General features: G+C 39.4%; 1 protein-coding gene across 2 annotated transcripts in view; it reads left to right on the top strand.

Moving 5' to 3' along the window:
- Positions 1–22950, top strand: part of LOC135708385 (uncharacterized) — a 171579-nt gene that overhangs the window by 137065 nt on the left and 11564 nt on the right. Inside the window, exons 3-4 of one of the 2 annotated variants that reach the window (XM_065230474.1) lie at positions 20953–21389; positions 21452–21688. In XM_065230474.1, the coding sequence (XP_065086546.1) occupies positions 20953–21389; positions 21452–21688 (674 nt within the window). Of the gene's footprint in view, positions 1–17516; positions 19120–20952; positions 21390–21451; positions 21689–22950 lie in introns of those variants that run through there. The other variant, XM_065230475.1, reaches the window with a different exon arrangement.

Here is a 22950-nt window from a genome sequence, read left to right as displayed (position 1 = left end):
GATTCGTATGAGCAAGATCTGTCAATTCACAGAAGTCTTAGCATGCATTGAAATTGCACAAAGAAGAAGAAGAAACGACCGCAGCTGTCAAATATTCCAAAAATGTATTGACACAACCACATTTTCGTTATAGAAATATTGCGTAAAAGACTACAAAAATCACAACCGGAAAATAGATATAATGAACTGGTTGATGACTCAGGCTGTGCTGGAAGCACCTTAAGCGTACTATCTACGAAACAACTGTGAAGAGAAGGTGCCACCATGGAATGAAGTAGTATAGAGGTCCTTAGGTTGGTCGGAGGATCATGTACGTTTGCGCTGGCAGGCAGTTTTCAGTAACTTTTTTAAATAAAATAGCTTCAGTCTTCTGCACTTTATCTTGCGAACTTCCATCCAACTTGTTATTGTTTTGTAATGTTTTATGCGTTGTCATGCAAACAAGGTTTTCAACGGAAGATTTTGGTTCAGTGCTCGAAATTCCCAAAGCAGCTGTCAGTGGCGGTTGTCAAATATGACGCCAAATGGTTATTTTTCTCTGAATTGGCAATATAATATAAGAAGGCGCTACTACTTTACCATTTTAGTATTAGCGCCATCAAGTGACTGAATTCTGCCATAATATTTTGAAATATTCCTGCATATCTTTGCAGAAGGAAGCAACATTACTCACAAAAATGGAATTGGAATTCCTAAATGATTTTGCAACGCGAATATATGTATGAAAGTAGGAATCCGTTAAGAAGTTTATATTGTGACAAAAGTTGTTACAATTTTAAATTTTTATTTATAAGACTGATGCTAATATTACTTAAATTTTATATCCGACATCACTCAAATAGGTCGAGGGCACAGTGGGACGAAATCAAAAACAGTGGAACATGGTCATTTGCGACAAAACTATTGAGTGTAGCATTTTGATGTCTTCTAGCATGCTTCTTAAATTTTTGAGCACTTTATTTGAGTGGTGAAAGTTTTCGCAGCGAGTTAAAAAAAAACTTTTTATGTCTTGTTTACATCGATGAACATGTTTGGAAACGTTGTAGATAAAGTCACTTTATGAAACTTTGTCGAAGACAACAATTTTCTATCTCTCAAGTGGACGTGAAGCTTCGTCGTGAAAATGGAGTACACACGGTAGTACCCCCTTAAAAGCCGGTATTTAACCATAACTTTTTTGTTTGAATTTTCCAAGTTTTGCAATGTTCTACAAAGTTGTGAGCGCTCTAAAAATGCATGTTTTGCTATAAAAATAAATCGATATCCCTTTGTTTTAAAGATCATCCGTTTTAAAAATGCTCTAACGGGGGTGTATCTTTCAGATTAGCAGGTATTAAATCTCAAAAATTTTTTGTTCAGCAACTTATACCCTACTGTTACATAGGACACTAAGTTGAGAGTAGGCAAAACGCTCGCTTCATAAGTGAAAAAAAAAATCCTAGCAGCAGAATAAGAAGAACACACTAACATAAGAATTGTTTCTCAGTCGCCTGGGTTCAGCATCATTTGGTATCTTACTAATTTATGAAAAGTAGAGATGAACTAGCTACCGGCTAAAAATATCTTTAATACAGAATATAAAAAAAAAAACCACAACACCATTTAATCTACCGATAAAATTTCCAAAACACTATGCAATGCAATCGACTTTCACTGCGTTCCGTTTGTTGACAATTGACTGTACTCTTTTCCCGCAACTTTCACCCGCGTATTTGTTGTTGCCTCACACCCAATGTTATCAATGTTCAATGTTCTTTCACTTCATTTCTCTGTCAAAATAAAAATTATCTTATCAAAAACTATCCTTTCAACACCACCCCGGTCTCTTTTTTTTTCCAACGGCGCCCGCGCTCCACTCGCTTTCTAACTCATACATGCCATTTAACTGCCTTTTCATTCAAACACTTCACTTCGCCTTTCCAGCATAGCTTTTAAAACTTTTCTACACTCTACTTTTAACGCTCACATTTTCTATCGTCGTTTCTCTTTCGGTCGCCACTACTATTGTGTCGCATCCGCGTATTGTCGTCGCCTCGGTCGTTGTCAAAACCGGGATGGGAAATCCGAAAATAAATCAAATAATTGGATGCCGCAGCAAAAGACCCCACGTGCCCCACAGCAATTTCCGTCCGGCGAAAGAAAACTGAAAAACCTGAGTGCTTTGAGTGAATGTGTTTATTGTTTGTTATCAAGACCGAAGGGGGCCGCCGAGCCAGGTGTGCGGTTTGGTAGATCAATGACACGAGCGTGGCTAATGAAATTTCGGCGGTGACCGCATTTAGGCCTATTAAGCTGGAGAGTAAATTTGCGCAAATTAAGCCATTTAGCTTAGAATTCCAAAGAACAGCCTCAGAATGAAGCTAGCGCTTTGAAAGGAAGATTTATGTCCGGCAGCTAGCGGTATCCGATGGCTCTGAATTAAATCGTTCAACGACTCACAACAATGTCCGAAGAGTCTGAGTGATGAACAGCCTTCCGGTCCCTGCTGAATGTATGATGATGATGATGATGAACAGCAGAATAGGAATGGTGAAGATTCGTTAACCTGTGAATGAGCACCTCAAATGGACAGGGGTCGTTTAAATCATTTCACGGTTCTCAACAATAACTGGAGCGCTTTTGTTGTTGAAGGGGTGTTGTTTGCAGTCAGAAGTTCAACCATTGCGGTTCATTGAGCTTGAGAAAATTTCTTTCAGCTCCGATTACGGAGTAGGTACGTCAGGCATATTGAACGATTTTTTTTATTTAGAAATACCATCAACAATGGTTGAAATATGATGAGTGTTAAATTTATTTGCGTATTAAACTTACGCAGAACGTGATCCTTTGACTGGGTTTAACGTTTTATTTTGATTTATACAGCGCAATACTTTCTAAGCTATGTGGTGGTCAAACTGCTATCTATACTCTGCTACAAGCTTGCCGAATGTTCGTCAAGGTGATTAGTTGTTAATTGATCAAGGAGCTTCAGACATGAACATGATAAATCCTCTGAAAATTCAGGCAGTATGATAGTGATTTTTTGATTGTGGTTACTTTAACACTATTGGGTCATTCGTGGCTTGTCCGTGTTTATAACTTGGCAACACCCTCGTATTCATCGGAACATGTTCCAGCCAGAATCAGTGGACCCATTCCAAAAATATTCAATAACGTTCTAAAAAACCATGTTGTCTTTCGTTGTTGGAGGTTATTGAGTCCAATTTGGGTTAGTGGTTCCCGAGAAAGGATCACTGAGGTTCTCTAAATTTTCATATTTTCCTGAAGTTTGTGCAGTTGTCGGATCATTCATAGAATACTTGGAATATCCCATAATTCCACGGAACTTTTTGCAAGTCTCTGCAAATTTCCTTAATTTAATAGGATTGCTCTGAAGCTATCTGATCGGCCTCGATGGTCTTTGGACTTCACTGGATATCATGAAACTAGCTTAAAGTTTCTAAATTTCTTTGAAGATCTCTGGAATTTCTTGAAGATATCGCTTTTTATAATTAATGGAACTGCCTTGCAGTTCTCTAATCAACTTAGTTGAATTTTCGCCAGTTTTTGAAGCTCTTGAAATTTCCATGATAATCATATAAAATTCTTGATTATTAAGCTTCACTGAAATTTTAAGCATTCCCTTTATTCCCTCAGATCTTTTGTAATATTCCTAAAATTAATGAGAAGCTAATGGGACTTCACTGGATATCTCTAATATTCCATACAGTTAAATGTTTTCATATTTCTGGCACATTGATTATTTTCAATATCTTGAAATTGTACTTGGAATACGAAACTTCAAGACCGATTCAATTGGGATTTTGAGTTGTTAAAATTAAGTTAATGTTAAGTGTAATGTTACACTTCAACATGGATCTTTAAAACTAATTGTCTTATCTAAAACATGACTATGTTAATTGCTACACATTTAAAAAAAATGCATTCTTATTGTAAATCTTCGTCAAAGTTTAGGAAAATCCAGGAATATTTTGATAAGCCAAATGAGAAGACACTCTTTTTTAAATTTTAAACAGTTTTCATTAGTAATATTTATTCTAGAAAAAAAAAAAGAGTTTCAATGCATTTAATCCTAAAGCTTGATTGCATTCCTTAAGCGAATATCAATTGCATGAGCATGATTGACCGCCCACGGTTGCTACTCTGTTGCCAGACCAGCTGTAATTACACAGAGAACCAATAGACGATGCTTGGGGCTAGAAATCATCCTCAATGTGTAAAAACTGGTGATCTCAAACCAGCGCCGGCCGCGCCCGAAGACAACTCAAGAATGGAAGGGTTGACGTGACACTCGCTTTGATGGAAGCGGAGAACACCTCTGCACTTCCACGAGGAATCACTGGGATATTGGGTAAGAGGGTTGGGTTTGCAGCAGAGTTCGTTTTGGTAAACGATAAGCTGAATTGATGTCCTAACGATCATATAACGCGAAAGAGCTTGGGATTGAACCCACGGTCTTCTGCTCAGTAAGCAAAAAAGTTTGCCACTAGACAGACGAGCTTCTTTTTAATCATCGAGTTGCTGTTATTACCATGTAGCCATGTTAACAAATAAAATGATTGATGAATCGTGAATGTGGGTGGGCTTGATATTAGACTCATAATGTTCTGCTCAGTAAGCAAAAACGGTTGCCGTAAAGCCACCGAGCCCCTCATATCACATTATACCGTGACTCAAGTTTTAAAAACTATTCAAACCAGGCACCGACGACAACGAAAAGTTTTACAAAATACACGATAAACAAGCGATCTTACCATAAATTTTTAATATGAAAGAACCTGGGACCGCATTTTTCTGCTCAGTAAGCAAGACACTGCAACCAACGATCTTTCAAATCCGAAAACTAAAAGCTTCGAAAGAGTGTTTAGGCCTTCTTTAAGTTCCATTTTCACGCGACGTTCAATGTTTTAATTTGATCTTTATGCATGGTTCAGGCAATCATAACAAGCTTTGACCGACGTGACGAGTGTTTAAGTCCTGGTTAAACAAGCTATTCAAATGAAATTACGTTCTCAAATTTCACTTGGTATGTAATGAACAACATAAATACGCGATAGTTCATACAGTTGCATCGGTTGATGGTTAATTTTAAATATACTAACGGTACTGCCTACGGTGACTACGACGGCGATTACGACAGCGAATAATATGGCTACTTTATCGGTCAATCCAGATTATCCGGAGAATCAGGATATGGCTACTTTACCCCAAAATTTAAATTATTTATTAAATTCACTTTGATTTCATGATTCTGAACAAACATTGAAAAAATCGCAAGGTTCTAGGACAATTTTATAAAGTGGCCACTTATATGTCAATCCAGATTATCCGGTGAACCTGGATATGGCCACTATATTCCAAAATATGTATTCCAAGTTAAATACGCTTTGATCTTTTGATTCTGAACAATATAGAATAATCCGCAAGGCTCTTGGACAATTTTTATAATGTGGCCACTTTATCGGTCGTTCCGGATCCCCCTTTAGGCCAGAAGAGTTTCCCTGAGGGCGTATATGGAGTTAGTACTATCAATTTCCAGTAATATACGTTAAGTAAAGTGTAAAATTATGTCGATAGATAGTGGCATTTCCTACTTTACCGGGAACTCGGGATGATCCCGACCCTCTATCTTGGTACGCAAAAGTCTCCGGTCAATCGATTCAGCAGAATTTTTCCTTTGAGAATATGAATAACATGTTGACTGAAACCGTTTGGTAGCCGACATATTCAATTTAGTTGTGTTTTTGTCAATTTTTGCCCACTGTGCAGGCTGGTACTGCTGCCAGTTGACACGATGGTGATTTTGCCGGGAAACTTGAAACTTGACCACCGGATAGTGGTCCGAGCTCAGTTCCTGATAGGTTGAGAGATGTTATCGCCAATGTTGCTGATGAAGATGTCGATGGTGGCATGAGCTTCGGATCGACTCAACCAGGTGGAAGTTTCTGGACACAGGATGTTGTAGTGAGCTTCCTGCAGATCGTTGTACAATATTGTGCCGTTCTGGTTTCGCCGACTATTACCCCAGGCTTGATGCTTGACAATGTCTCTTCGGAGGTCTGCGGTCGAGCCGTCCCTAATGTTGGTTTGCTTGGGGCAGTAGACCACGATGATGGTAATTGGACCAAGCGATGTGCTCACCTCAACTCCGATGGCTTCGATAGTTTGCAGCTAGAAGCTTGGTAGTAGCCGGCAGCTGATGTTCCATCTCACAGCGATGGCCACTCGTGGCCTCTCCCCCTCCCCCGGAGTTTACAAAAGCTGTTACATCCTAATTCCAGCTCTATCTAGAAAGATTCTTGTTCTACGAATTTTGTCAGTGTTCAAGTGTCCATGGTTTTGAGCAATCCAAATGAAAAGCTTCTTTATTATTATTTTTTCCAGAAATCGTGCGAAAGCACTTTAAGATATCTGGGTTTTCTAATTTTTACTTTAAAAAAATTTAAACGTATATTTTATTTATTTTTTCCAGGAAGACATTACCTTCGTCTACGACTTTGTCTCAGACGTCATTTCGATCAGAAAGAATGTTTCCACGCTACAATTTTTTTGAAAATTTTCCAGGACGCCATTTTATTACAAGATCCAAAATGGTCGAATTTAAACAAAAATGTGAATCATATAAAACAATTACTCAAAATTTCCTACAAGGAGAAGGTCGATTCAAAAATTCAATTTTGATTTCGCTATTTTGCCTGGAACCGCTAGATGTGCTGCTAGGGATGCAAAGTTGCTTGTAGTCAAAAACTTTACACCCACAACGTTTCATGGGAGTCCGATAGGGTACTGCCAACTCCAAATTCGGCGTCAATCTTTTGCTCTAAATGAAACTAGGATGCTCCCAATGGTTGTAAGACCGACAAAGTTGCCTTCTAGTAGATTGCTGCCCACTCCAGTCTGTGTCTCATGAGCCAAAGAAAAGCCATTTTCTGCATCGTGACTACCTCCCCCCCCCTTCCACCACAGGCAACCAAACCATAGATCGCAATTTTTCCTCTACCGGGCAGGAACACCGCCAACTTTAATTCCATCGCACGCAAAGCACTCGGCCGAACGGAAAATATGCTGTGGGAAGCAGTAACTGGAAGAAGCGGACGGTTATATTGCTCAAATCATAGGTATCATCCAAATCCAACGCGATCCACCTCAACCTTGAAAGGTTTTTCCCATCCCAAGAGTCTAGTAATTAGGCGTACTGCAACGAACAACATCACGGTGTTCATCATTGCGCTTTTGGTTCCCGTTGCTTTTGCTTCTACATTGTATATTGTGTTTCGTACGCCAAAAGCCGAAAAGAAGATCGCAAACATTCGATGATTCTACTGCATTTTCGTGACTGCTGCTGCATTATAAAACGATGATGTTGATGATGTGTTTGTGTGTACTTGAGAAACCTGACCCAGATAAAAATAAAATACAAAACGATCGCGTGCGTCTCGGAGAAATTATTGTTCTACATTCTTGCTTGCTTGCTCGCTTTTCTAGCTGTTTCGAAGATTAATTGTGAGAAAATGCTCTAATTTGAAATGAACAAAGTTAAAGCAAGAAAAGCGTTAACCAATTGTGTGATAACTGTCCCTCTGTCTACCTACATGAATAACCAAAAATGTTTAGAAAATAAATAAACCAGTGACTGTGTATGTGTGACCGTGCTAGCTCCTAGGCTTTCGTTTAACATTAACGGATGCTTGAGAAAGCATAATGATAACGGTTGATTTTATGTTGCAGGTACGTTTAATCAAATTAATGTTTAATCCTAAATCCTCCTTTTTCCCAACTGTACATAAATCCTTAACCGTTAGAACTTTTTTTTTTCTCTCCACTCTTCTGTTTTGCCTACTGTCATAATTTCGTTCAAGTTTAACACCGATGATGAGCTGCTTGCTTAAGTGTCTTATGTATATTTGTACTTGTTCTGTTTTGTTTGGCTAACATTCCGTAATTTGTTTCGGTTGTTGTTATTTCTTTGTATTTGTATTTACTGAGTCACAGTCGGTCGCTATTTTGGAACATTCCGCTGGTGTTTGCGTTGAATGGTTCTCGCAGTTGAAATTTTGTCGCTCGGTTTTCAGTATTCACGAAAAGCAGTAGCTCATCGTTTGTTTGAACTTGATCTTTCTCTTTGCCTTTGTCTTCGAATATTCAGGAACTCCAGCGCTGTTGATGATGGTTTGATCATACGGGAAAGATATTATATTGCTATTAATGATGTAACTTGTTTCAGATTTGAAGGAAATTAGAAATGTGAGAAATAGGTAAATTCTACCTGCATTTGTTTTAAAAGCATGATTGATGGGATAATGTGGGGTAGTTGCATTTTCGTCAGCATCAGTATCCGTGGATCATATCATTCAGTTTAAAAAGACGATTCCTACCACTCAAACATTGTCTTGGATTAATATTTTGATTATGTAGTCTTTCTTCTTGTTTTTCGCATATAAGCTTATTGCATGCTCTCGACTTAGTGTTCTAGGTGCACTTCCACAGTTATTAATAATTATTGAGAGCTTTCGATGCCTGTACCATTTCTGCATTAGTATAATTTTGTGGCAAGTACAATCACATTCAATGCCCAGAGAAGTCAAGAAATTTTCCAAACCGAAAAATTCCTAGATCGGACCGGGAATCGAACCCAGCCACCTCCAGTATGGTCTTGCTTTTTATCTACGCCTTTACCGAGTGAGCTAAGGGACGTAAGAGGTTTTGTTATGATGATTTTACATTTTGATTCGTCAAAGGCAGATAGCCTAGTCAGTAAAGGAACCCCAAGGAACACAACTTGTCATAAAGGTTTTTGAAAAGCTGCTTAATGACAAGCAGTAGCGCAAGTTTCGAAGCGTTATAAAACAAATCTCGAGTAACATTTGAAATGGGCCTATGTCCAAAACGTAAACAAATCGGGTTTTGATACCATTCTTTAGCACTGCTTGATAGCTACTAATCATGTAGGAAAGTTCCGCATAATCGAGAAAAATCATTAAAAATAACTCGATTTTCGAAACGGCCGATCAACGAAATTTTTGGATTCATTAATAGGCCCGCACGCTAGAACGGCCAACCATTCATTTAGTTCATTTCATCGATAAGCCTAGTGACGTAAAAGGGCCGATGATTGAAAATTTTCAAACCAAAGCTAGGCCCTACTGCTTGAGGCAGGGCCGATGATTTGTTTTGAATTTATTTGACGTTGCGAAAAGGCTTAGCAAAGGGCGTTCCATATCTGATGACAAGCACAACGGCTTAACAAAAAGGGCCTATCCATTGAAAGATTCACAAAAAGGCTTATTAATTATTGTTATCGATTTTCATATATTTTTGAAAGGTTTTCACATATTTTGGATGTTGTATGTTGAGATACAGTTACTTTTGTTATTGTGAAGAATATAAATCCTAAATTTTCATAAATATGAATGGAATAGTGGCGGAAAATTTTAAATTCATTTTCTGGTTTGTTAACGTTTTGGACATAGGCCCATTTCAAATGTTACTCTAGAAATCATTGTTCATGGTCATCAATTCAATAAAATGGTAAAAAAAAGTATTCTCCAAAACAAAAATAAGACTCAACCGAGCATGGGATTCGAATTCAGGTATTTGACGTGCTAGGTTTGTAACTTGATGGTTAACAATTGTTTAGTATCCATCATGTTCCTATGGCACAAAACATATGTGAAACTCGATAGTCAAAAATCGACCCCATTTCAATGATTTCAAGTGGTAAAGAAATGTATCAATCTGTCAAATTGATTATACCAGCCAGTGTCTGTTTTTATCATTTACCATCACACGCAAAGAGTATTTCTTCAACCCAGTGTAGATGAATTGCGTTTGTTTTGAAAATTTTCACTGTTACGTACGAGCGGAATGAACAAATGAGTTCATTATTCATCAAAGAGTACCCGTTTGTTGATATTCTCCAGTGCTTGATTATCCATCCCAAAATTGTCAAAATCAGAAATGATCCTCAAAAGCAAAAAAAATCAAATTCATTTTGGGCATAATGATTATTTTGAATATTGTCGACTCCAGAGCCTATAACCGGGATTTTATCATTAGTTCAGCTTGAGGCAATAATTTGATATCGGTTTGTGTGTAAAAACTAACACGACACGCGCTATATTTGAGTAAAATGAAAATAATCATTTTGCATTTGATCCTCAAAATCATCCCCACCAAGATGAAGACGAATGTTAATCACCGACAAACCGACATGAATGACCATACAAAGTATCATCAAATTTCTGTACAAAGCACAAAATTGACATCTGCCACCGTGTTCGCGAAAAAAGTGTATCCTAGCCACGAACACACATACAAAATGTATGAGTTGGTTCGTGTCTAATCTATTCTGGGCAAATTATTTTTATCTAAATAACAAATTTCTATGGTTTTGACAGATGGGATCGCTGCACATTTGAATTCGCCGTTATGAATTATTGATCAAGAGTTAAGTTTTAGTTTCATGTCGGTTTGTCGGTGTTTTAATATTGACCACAACGGAGGAGATAATAAACCTCCAGCCACGAATGAACAAAAACAAAAACTACGATACTCAGAGGTTGCCTTGATCAAAAGAATGTTGTTATGTCGAAATCTGTCAGCATTGCCAGATTGTTTTCATGATTATCGGCATCAAATGATTAAAAAATCGGTATTTATCGGTATTCGCTTTTTTTGACTAAAATTGAAAGATGTACTTTCTATGTAAGTCGGAAGAAACTTCTAGGAAATATTTGAATTCGTATCTTAATGGTACCAATAAAACATCCAAAGGAAGAATAAAGAAGATCTTGTGGAGGAAGTTTGAAGGAAGTTCTAAAAAATGTCTAACAAACATCCAATGGGGATCTTCTAAGACAAATATTGAGAAACTTCCGGTAAAATTTTTTAGTAACTTTCGGAAAAAAATCCAGAAGCCAGAAAAGTTTGGAAATCGAAAGCCAATCCCGGAGGAGCCATTTCCAGGGGAAGTTAGAAGAAGCTCGGAAAAACCTTCCAATAAGGCAGAAAAAACCTACAGAGAGTGACTTATGGAGAAACTTCCAGAGGAAGACGAAATAAACTTCTGGGAGAACTCGATAGATACATCCGGTAGAACTTTTATTGAACTTCTTGGAGAAGACGGAAGAAATTTCCAGGAGAAACTGGGAGAATCTTCCTAAGGTAGTCGGATGCCAGAGGACTTACGGAACAGTCAACTACTTCAAGGAGGAGATGGGAAAATATCTGGAAGAAATAGATTTCTGTGGGATGTTAGCACAATATTCTCTGAAGTTCCTTACATGTTCTATTGCACTTCGGAATATCTCATACTCGGAACTCCTTGAAAGTTCTTACAATTTCCCTAAATTTAATGGGGCTGTTTCGAAGTTCTTTGATCATCATTGACGTACTCATAGCTTCCTTGATTATTATGGAACTACTGGAAAATCTCTTATCTTCTGTAAAGGTCGCTGGATCTTTTTAAGGACTTTCAAATTTGTTTTTTCAAATTAATGAACATCAGCATTAAAGTTCTCTGAACTTTCCGCTATTTTTTTTAAAGGTCTCGAAACAGCCGATAAAAAAACACAGAACTTTCCTAAAAAAGTTCTTACAATTTTCTAATGTTCACATAACTAAAAAAATTTTCATGAACCTCTCGGTTCTTAACTGAAGTTTTCGGAACTTATTTAAAGGTTCAGAAATTTCATTGAATTTATTTGTAATAATGCTTCCTTAAAGTTATCTCAATTATCCTGAAACAAATGGAACTATCCTGAAAACCATTAAATTTCTTTGAAGTTCTTTGGGCTTGTGAAGTTTCCAAAATATTTCAGTTTTTTTAAGTTCATTGGACTTCTCTGGGCTTTCCTGAGATTTCTGGGTTCTTGAATTTGAACAGAAGTTCATGAAACTGTCTTTAATTTATCTGAACCTACCCAAAAGTCCGAACTATTCTGAAGTTTTAGAACTTCTGAAATTTTCCTGCAACTTATGGAACCGCAATAAAACTCTGGAAGCATTTCTGAAGTTCCGGAGAAACTGACGGGAGGAGACGGAATAATCTTTCGAGCGAAGCCAGAAAAAAGCTTCCAAGGGAAGTCGAAATAGCTTTCCAGAAGTAATCGGAAAATAATTTACAGCGTAAAGTGGACGGAAATTCCTAGGGAAAGTTGGTAGAAACTTCGAAGGGAAGATTAAAGAAATTTCAGGAAGTTCAAAAATTAACGTTTTTATGGACCTATTTTTCCACTGAATAAAAGTATTTATCGATGTCCAGAAATTACTGGGATGGAGCCATCAGCTGTTTCTCGACTCTTTGGTTACAAAAAACGGCGAGGAAATGGAAGCATTAGTCGAAAGAGTATAAAGCATAAGACATTTTTGAAGATGATTTTTTTAGAGCAGTCTCAAAAATTGTAATTTTCAAAAAGATAAAAGTCTCTCACAATAGTTTCCTCTGAAAAAAATCAGTGCGGGTAGGCAGTAATCATTTCGATTATTAATAAAAAAAAATCGATATAAATCGGTATTGTAGCTCAAAAATCGGTATTCTGAGAAACCTTATCTGTATATCGGTATCAAGTTTGAAAATCGGTATAAATACCGAAAATCGGTATGTCTGGCAACGCTGATTCAGATCCATACAGGTAGTTGACTTATCTGTTAAGGTTGTCTTCAATTTCAGCTATGTTGAGTGTAGAAGGACTGATTTTTATCAGCACTGATACTATCAGTAAAATGAGAAAGGGGGTTGTCAATTTTATTAAAATAATTATAGCGTGGTTTATAATTCTCTGTCTTCTTAGCACTTTTGATCTTATGTCTTTGATTTTCCTATTATTTAAAGCTTGCATCAGGCAGCAAATTAAAAATAAACGTTTGCAATCAAAAAAGTATAAATTTTTGCCGATTTTGTATGCAATGACCTGAAATGTCATGGTAAATCATGACAAAAAAGCAAGGAAACTCCATGCCAATATTTGTGTAATTCTTCTAACCTTAAAGCTTTTTGTATACTTAGAAGAAAAATGTATGAACCATTGTTTTCGTTAAACTAATTCTAAATGTTTGGAACCAATTGCATCAACCGTTGATTTCATTTTGGATTCTTAGGAGGAAAGAAATTAACTGCATACATTTTTAAGTCCAGAGAGAAGCAGCATCATTTTTCAACAAGTGTCCCGGTTTATGCGAAATCTATGCAGTGTTTTGAGCTGACCATCGTTCCATTCGCAAGAATTTCACAAACAGGACGAAAAATCAAATCGAGAGCTTATCGATACCTGTAATACCCAAGGATTCAATCCTCCATATGCTTCTCAGCTGCGGTCAATTGAAAATGTTTTGAGCAAACGCAACACGAAGATCTACTACAACTGCTTTGCACTAAAAACGTGAAAAGATTGATCGAAAAGGCAAAGGAAGGGCGTTGATAGCAAACTTTTTTCGATCACTATGGCTAAAATCCCAGCCTGGGCTCCCAGCTGGCTGTCTCAAATTTACCAGGAACGGCTGTTTTTTCTAGCAACAATAAGCACTATTTACAAACGAAAGTAATCGTTTGGATCTATTGTACATAGGATAAGTGTACCAGTATTGGCACTAGTGGTCCAGTTTTTGTCTCTAGGGCCAAATTTGAAATACATTTCAATGGCTTTATTTGCGTAGATTTTTACCAAAACATATGTTCTAACCTCCTATCGACACAAATTAAGAAAGAATGTTAAAATGTGAAACTTATGGTAAGGCCAATTTGACGACCACTAGGGTCTAAAACTGGTACACCTACCCTAGTTATGTTTCTAGATTTCAATAGAATATTTCATGACACTCATAAGTTGAATTACTAATAGCACAGTGAACAATATTATTCATACAAAATGTTAGCAAACATAAAATCTTCGAAGTGTTTGCATTCAATTATATTCTACTACCGCAATTTACGTTTTGAATCAAATGGATTCCAGCCAGGCCCATGAGATTAAAAAATATTTCATCTGTAAATATGCAATATTACTGGTTAATAACGCTCTTGAATGGCTTCTGACCGGCTTGAAAATACTAATTAGAAAAAAAAACCTTTGATAAGCCCCCTGTAGAGTTAGTCGAAAAAGGAAAGGCCCCATTACCCGATGTTAATCATGCAAGGTTTGCAGCAGCAGGCAGCTTGCTGGTGTTAGAAGCAGAAATGTTGTAACCATTGCTGCGCAAGCGAATGACGACGCTACGTCAGCACAACATTCCATACTGCGAACCGCAGACGTGACATCACAGACAACAGCTGTTTCGTATAAAAAGATAAACTTTGAGGGGAAATACGAACACCACAATCCTTATTCAACTGTGTAATACCAATAAGTCAGTTGGGCCAGACCTTGTATGATTGACATCGCGCATTACCCTGACAAATTAACAATTCGCCTTAACTCTATATCTCTTTACTCTTATGGTAAAATCCCATCAGCAATCGTCAGTCTGTGCGTGAAACCTGGTGAGCATTTCCTTACCTTTTCACTCCTATAAAAATCGCATAAGATACTATCAAGCTTTGTGTGAAGAGCTGGCGTCTCGCTGGTACTAAATATGGTGGCGTGAAGAGATAAGACAAAGTCCGCAAGATTTCATGCACATATTTTCAGATGCTTATGAGATTTTACCACAGGAGTAAAGAATTGCAGGGTCGTCGTCAACGTCAATGCTTACTGAGCATGCAACCATATATCTGCTTTTCTTTTATAAGAGCTAGTGTTTCAAAAGTAAACTTTTTCGGCGAATTTCTCGAGAATGAAAAACTACTCATTAAACTGTGTAAAGGGAGAGTGCCCCTATCCGCTTGAACTGGTGGCTTACACTCTAAGCTACAATTACCTATAATCATAGGTAAAAAATAATCGGTATTTTTTACCGATAAAAATCGTTACTTTTTACTTTAAATAGGATCTTTTTTACCATATATTAGGACATTTTTAACTTTAATTATTGGTAATCCATGATTACCGATAATTTAAGTATGTGCACTTTATTCGATTATCGGTAATTTTTACCGATATCTAGGTATTCTTTACCGACTTTTAGGTATGTGCATCTTAGCGTGTACATTGATTTACTTTGAACTACAAGAAATCTAGACGAAAAGGGTGTAACTCCAAAATGTAAACAAACCACATTTTACCACATATAGAGAGAACAGTTCACAAACTACTCGATAAACACGAAAAAGTAGAAGAAATTATCATTTCAAATCATCAAAAACGTTTCAAACGTATTTCAAACTTTCAACTCTATGATGCATCTGGTTGTTACGCCTTGCACCAGAATTACGAGTTATATTGTTTGAATATGCCAAACGTACTGATTCTGTAGTATCTAGTCACGCCCGATTCATTTGAAATGCATCCGATTGATATTTCACGTGTAAACAACGAACAAAAAGAAGACCAAAAAAAATCTTCGGGCGTAATTCCACTCTCTCAAAATTTGCGAACGAAGAACCAAAGCGGAACAACAAACAAAAAATCCCGAGGGTGTATATTCTCGGCGTATCACCAGTGTTGGCAGTTCAAAGGATGGAAGATCCATGTAAGGAATTATTAGGGCGCATGATGTTTTATTCTCAATTTCACGACAAAGAAAACGTTTCTTTTTAGTTTTTAGTGATGCATGATGATAGATTAGACTAGTTGCTATATGTCAAGCTTATAAAATCATCGCTAAAATGGAAAGTCGTGAAATTAGATTAATTTTTTGATCATCAAAATTCGGAAGCGATTTTCTCGATATGGTCATTTTGAAGTTACGCCCTTTTCAAATGTTAGTCTAGAAATATACGAAAGAAGCACTTCTAGATAGAGCTGGAATTAGGGCGTAACAGCTTTTGTAAACAATGACTTCTCTTGACGATTTCTAGACAGTTGAGGCTAGATATATTATTGGTGGCCCTGAAAAAGGCCGCTTGTGTAAATTCAATCAGCGATTCAACCGGTTCAGATGTGATAGGTGAGCATTTTCCGGTCAATGAATAGTTTGCTGTTTCTCTGCTTTCTCTGACGAGATCGGCTGGCCTTCTGCTTCTGGTCGTACGCAAAAGCCTTTATTAGAGCAGCAATTTGCATGAACCAGAAATGGTAGGCGGTTGTCCACAAAATACTCGATAAGAGCGGCAATTTGATGCCTGGAAATGCAGGAACTTGAATTGAAAGGAAAACGACTTCCTTTCGGACGGTGAGTCATAGTTATCGTCTTCAAAATTTCGACGACACCACCCAATGGAAGGAGCTTCGGTCAGCTACTGTATGGACGAAAGTAACAATAAAGGGCATATCAGGCTGGAGTTCCTTCTCTTTTAACGGTTTTGTCTCTTGTCAATAGGGCATGAAAAATAATCACTTTTCGAAAGCTAGAAAATTATGCCTCACCCATTTTGGGTATTTTATCATACACTTCATTTACTGTGCCTTTCTACACTAAATTGTGCGTTGTATAGAAAAAGAAAAAAAAAAAACAGCCGGTAGAATATCAGTGGACACCCAGCTAAAGCTCCTCCCCTTTTTAGTTTTCTGGTTTTTTTTCCTTGATTTGTTTTCCGTCGATCTTGTTTTCCGTGCTGAGCACCAATGCTACCGATGCCAGGAAGGCAGCTCCCACACCTGGACCCTACCTATCGACTCATCAACTCATGAACCAGGGACCAACGGCTTTACTTCCCTTCTGAAGGAAGGCGTGATCAGAGATTGTATGCCTCAGAACATCCCAGCGGCGCCCTCTGGGATTGAGAGGTAATCACGACCATGTTTGGCTAATTATGAGCAGTAATGTCCATTAATCTAAATTATAGATCTTAAACCACTTGCAGAATCCATAAACACACCTTTGAAAAAACGTGTAACGACTCTTTTTGCTTTTAAAAAAGTAGGCGACTCTATTTTCAATATTACAATCAAAATAATGTACAGACTCTAGAAATTCTAGAGATACCACAGATTTTGAAATTAATCAATGTCAATGCAAACTTGCCGTTACAATGTTTTTCCGAGGCTTCCCAATGTTTATTTACCCACCGTAGTCGGAATGTTAACGTGCTTTGCCGTTGAACTAGTTTACTATTTCTTCATAATTAATTTATTTATTTTATTTCATAACTTATTTTATAAATTTAATAATGGATTGATTAAGAAAAAGTAGTAAATTTTGAAAATTAAGACTGCAAAACTACTATTCTGGAGCAACCAGTATTCGCGTTCTACCTAACTTGCTAAAACTAAATACTTGTGACCTCAGAACTCTTTCATGAACATAGCAGACCACTCATCAAAGGTTGTATTAGAAAGTTTGACTTCGTGGAATCCGAAAAAAAACATTGATATTAACCAATCAAATCACTGTCAAATCAACCGATTTCGCCCTGATCAACCATCATCACCAGTGTACTACAGTTCCAAACAAAACCTTCTTTGACTTCAAACCCCCTACCGACAATCACAGCCACCCACCTGCTAACATCTGCTTCTTTCACCTCCCCTCCCTCGTTCTAGGATCGAGCAGCAGTTGATGCGAATGCTGCCGCAGCAGCGTACCCTGGAACCACTGATCGAACAACGTGGATCCATTGAGGAAACGCAACGAATTCTGCAGGAAATCGACCGCATCAATATCGCCTTCGGTTACAAGAAGAAACAGGAGGTGGCCTTCCCGCGGACCTCCAACTTCAACGAGGGCTACTTCTATCCCCGACCGGTCTATCAGCCGCTTAATTTCCGCACCACCGCTAGCCCGACGGCCATGTTCAAGCAATTTAACGCGCAGCAGGTTGTCTCAACGGTGGACCCCTTCCGGGCCCAAGTCTACTACTATCCAGCGCCATACATGCACCTTCCGCTGCCGGACGACCCGCGGTCGTTTCAGATGAAGAAAAACCGGAACCTACCGCTGGTGTCTCCGAGAATCTATGTTTTGCCGATCGCTGTGCCCGCCGCCAATGGGAAGGGAACGGAAATCCGGTACGTGCCTAGTACGATCGATTTCGGTTCGCTGAGGGGTTTCCAGGGTAAGGGACGGTCACTGGATGGTGGGTTGGGATGGCAGGACCCGAAGCAGACGAAGAAGGGAAGGGGCGTCGTAGACGATGTAGCCAGTGCAGTGGAGGATGATAAGATCGACGAAGAACTGCTGGAAGAGATGCTGGAAGCAGTCGATTATGGCGATGACGATGAAGACAAGCAGCAGAAGCAGGACTCTACAGCAATGCCTCAGCTACCGAATGATAAGTTTCTGAACAGCAAGCTGTCGGCCGCGGAGAGCGATGAGAAGGATGATGATTCGGAGCCGGATCTGGAAATGTTGATTTTGAACAAATCGGCTAGGGGAAAGAGTCGTAGTTTCAATCTGACGGCTACGTTCCAGAACTTCACGAACCGATTCAACATTCAGCCAGCGACTTCGCCCCGAACGTATCTAGCGTCGGAAATCAAGGATTTGAAGGAGATACCGGATGTTTTGGATGGAGAGGTGGTTGCAGATGGAAAGGGGCCATTCGGGGGGTTGTTTAACAGGCAGACGGAACCATCGAGCGGCGGGCTGGTAATTCAGCGGTTGAGAGTTCGACAGGGAGGCATTGCCATTGCTGGACCCGGTGGAGTTGCTACGGCTGGTAGTGGTGGCACTGCCATTGTGGGGCCAAACGGAACGGCCATTACTCACCCGAGGAGTTTGACGATAGCTGGCCCGGGAGCGAAGATCTACGCCGTTCCGGAGAGTGTCGACCTGGGGTCGACAATCAATGCTACGAAGCGGAGCTTACCAGTAGATGCGGTACTGGTCGCTAGCGGTCCGGTTGTCTACTATCGGGATTAGGTCCGAAAGGAGGGCAATCATTCAGTGGCCATTCTGTGTAAATATATTTTGTACAAATTTCCGTAGACAAGACTTGCCATTATTGGGGGAGGATGGTTTTTAAAAACAACTGGGAAACGAGAATCCGAGTTGAGGAAGTTGCACACCTGTGATGAGTTTACAACAGCGATTGTTCCTGACTACGGGCTTCCAGCAAGTAACGATTTCGCGATTTATATGATTTCACTAATGTATTGTAGGACTTAAGTTGATAGAGAATAAAGCTGAATAACATCCAAAACGGAAGTGCCGTAGTTTCATTTGTAGCGTAGACTATTGCATGCCGTACTGTAAGGGTTTGTAAGGACTTGGTAACTAGCACTCATCAACAAGTGGAACTAATCAACAGTCGACTGGGAGAGCGGGTGTAGATCCTAAACCTCCGTATGTAACAGCAAGCAGTCTAGTTGGAGTCTGGTTTCGGTAACTCTAACCCAAAGTGTCCCACTGATCAGCACAGTAATTCGATATTCTTTTCTTCCCTTCTCCTCCCTTGCAAAGCTTTTTCCCCTTCCAGCCACAGCCACAGTTCCTTTCACCTTACCTGTACGCACCGAGTTCCAATATGAATTTTAACTACCCACAACCTGGACCTTTGGTTCCGTACGGAGGATCTGGAGCTGGAGCAGCTGAATTTTTCGGAGATGGAACAGTCCAGTTTATCCCTGCCGAAGCCTTCGCTCCGCATCCCTTCAGTAGAATTCCGAAGAGGATGAATTCAGGACCGATACCGATGCAGGTCACAGTTACGGGGCCGATCAAGCTGACAGATGGACGGATTGAACCCGGCCAGGCAGTAAAACAGCCCAAAAGAATCATGAATGCTCCGTTCATCCAAGCCATTCAGCAATCGAATGACAAGTTCAAAATTCAGAAGCTAGAATTGGGACAAGCTAAGCTTAGAAAGCCAGTACCTGCCAATGGCAAGCCATTTACCATCCTGAAGATCCAACCTGCTCCAGCTAAAACCGTACTGAAGGTTCAACCTCCTCCGGCAAAGTCTGCGCTACAGAAGATGGTGCCAAAGGTCCAACCAGTTGCAGCGAAGATCCGGGCCTCAACTCCCGACCAGCAGGTTGTAGTAACGGCAACGAGCAAGACGGCTGCAGATCAACCGATTCTACATGTTCCGGTCGTCTCAACTGGCGTCGCTAACTATCCTTTCTTCGGACTCCCAATGACAAACAGTGAAGGTGAAGCATCGCTCATTCTGGAACCGAGTTCCAAAGCCATTTCCGGAAATGGTGGTACTGCGATCTCAACTCCAGTGTCCCATGCCATCCTCAAACATGGTAGTTCAACGAAAATCCTCTTCCGACCACAGTCGGTTGCCATCGTGGGCGCCTACGGGAGGGCCCACGCTCAAGCTGATTTAATTGTAGACTATATCGATTAGGTTTAAGATTCCGAACAAAGCCACAAACAATACCAGTTCAATACACTTACACAATACAGTACGGTTCCAAGAACAATAAACATGCCAACATTTGGTTGTAAATAGTGTAAACAACGTGGTTTTCTTGGCTCTAACCTCACCCTGCATTCAATCACAAACACTCACACACTCATACACTCTCATGCGGACCAACCATACGGCATTGACCAGATGACCTGCTTGGGCAGACGTGACCTGCACGCCATTTCTATTTTCTAGGTCGCACCGCTCGCTCGTTCGTTAACTGTAAATAGTATCTTCGCCGGTCGTAGTCCCCCGCTGCTAGCCTTATTAGGATGCATGTCTCGTAGTACATCCGCACTACGCCTTGGTCTGCAATCTACAACCAACTGTGTGCTATTTTACTATCGCTCGCACCTCACTATGCACCTCTGTCGACCCTTCCTGTCACCTTCCTCCACACACACAACTATCCACAACCCATTCCTGGAGTCCCCACACCAGTTACCAGTTTCTTCAATTAGGTAATTAAGCCGTTCAAGCCTTGCATTCCATGTTTGCAAAAACCAAACTTGCACTCATCGATTCCACTTGGTCCCAGTGTTGACGCCGATATTCTTTTCTCTTTTTTTCTGGCACCCTTCGACGATCGTTCCATCTTCGTCTTTGGTTCTATTCCGCAGATTCGCAGAGCATCGTACCGCGGCGGACGTGCTGAAGCTTCCATTCTACGGTGGTGCACGGGGGCAGATCCTGGAGATTCGGAAAAACTCCGATGGGACCGTAGTGAGCAAGATCCTCCGAGGCGAAGACGATGAAGACATGGAACTCAAGGTGCATCAGATCGTCGACGAGCTGAAGAACAACGAGGAGATTCTGGCCGAGGATGACGAGATCAAGGCCGCGGATCAATCGTTCGGGGACTACCTGTTGAACATTCAGAAGGCGGCTGCCTCGCTGGTGACACTGCAGGACCAGGTCAAGAAGACGGGAAAGCTGTCGTCGGATCAGAAGAAGGTCTACGCCGATAATCTGGAACGGTTGGGCGTGGCAGCACAGAAGCTAGCGCACATCCAACAACAGGACGGCGATCACGATGCGATCAAGTTTTTGTTCAACAGTAAAGCTCGATCGGTGTGAAATTTTAATCACAGAATTAATCGACATAATTAATTATTTTAGCCGACTACGACCAGCAGAGCAATGCCGACGCCCAGAAGAAGAAGACCACCTACAAGATTACGTCATTCCCGGGCTTCAAGGGCGGCAACAAGGAGGAAGAGCAGAAGAAGGAGGTACTCCAGAAGAAGAAGGAAGAGGAGGAAAACGTAGGCGAAGAGGACGGTTCCCAGGGGGACGATAGCGTGCAGGTCAATTCACCCGAAAAGGAAGCCTCGATTGCCGAAGCAAAACCAGTCGGTGAGTGGCATTTAAAATGTGGTCAATTTCTACGTTGGGGTCTAAAACTGTTCAGTCTTGGACATTGAGTAGTTCCAGGCCAAAAGCAAAAAAATAAACGAATTTTAGATTTTACCTCTCTAAATTCCATGAAACTTTCCATAATTGTTCCTTAGGGATAATAGACCCATTTTCTTCGGGAGTTCGGCCTTTGACCCTTCTTTGATTTTTCAAAATGGCGTATTCGATATTTTTACAATAAATCATAGTAGAAAAATAATCGAAACGACGTCTGAGACAAAGTTGTAAGAGACTGAATTGCCTTTTCAGAAAAAAATACACGCTGAAAAAAAACCACAAATTTTCGTCATAAAATACAAAAAAAATTCTTAAAATTACAAATGCGGTTTTTAAGATTATAAAACTTATGTTTACTTGAAAGCTTGTCAAAATGCAGTCTTTTCTGAATTGTACATTTCTGTTATGCAATATTTATGTAATTTTTGCATAGGAAACGATTTTCTGAACTAAAAAAAATATGTTTTCTGTTTAAAAATCAATACAAATTATTTGTGATAAAAAGTTCAAAATTTGTATTAATAGTTGATTCAAAGATTTTGGTTAATTTGGAAGTAAAATTTTTGTACATTTCTGAAGAGTAAGCATTTCTATTAAGCTTTTAAATAAACATAAGTTTCATGCTATGATTTATTGAAAAATGTCGAATTCACCATATTGAAAAATTAGGCGTGAGTAAAAATGGCCTTATTCCGGCACCAACACTTAGTAGTTAAATCGTCCATATTGAACAATAAAGCGACGTTTCATGGAATTCATCGAGGGAAAAATAAAATCGATTCGTAAGTTGGCATTGAACTTCTCAAATGTTTGTTCTGTGATAAAGCGAAGACAACAAATCAAGAAGACTGGCAACTCTACTATTTTCTCATACGAACGCTATTAGACAGGTATAATCACTTCATCTTCCGCTCAAAGGTAAATGCTTCGAATAAATTTGATAACAAATATTACACGCTATTTCAAAACTACCCAAATTTGGGTAAAATCCATCCAGATCGGTCAAAACTGAACCTATCCAAAAGTGGGTAAACTATATTCGGAGTGACAAGTTGAAAAATGAGCAAAGTCGATCGGATTCATGTCAATGTTGTCCATTTGTCAACTTGTCAATCCGAACATAGTTTACCCATTTTTTGGGTAGGTTCAGTTTTAACCGATCTGGGTGAAATCTACCCAAATTTGGGTAGTTTTGAAACAGCGTG

The sequence above is a fragment of the Ochlerotatus camptorhynchus genome, unplaced genomic scaffold, assembly GCF_037179485.1.
Source record: "Ochlerotatus camptorhynchus isolate MF236.1 unplaced genomic scaffold, CSIRO-AGI_Acam_v1.1 ptg000330l, whole genome shotgun sequence".
NCBI lineage: Eukaryota > Metazoa > Arthropoda > Insecta > Diptera > Culicidae > Ochlerotatus > Ochlerotatus camptorhynchus.
Note: the sequence above shows the minus strand (reverse complement) of the source record. Positions and strands in the feature narration are given on the sequence as shown.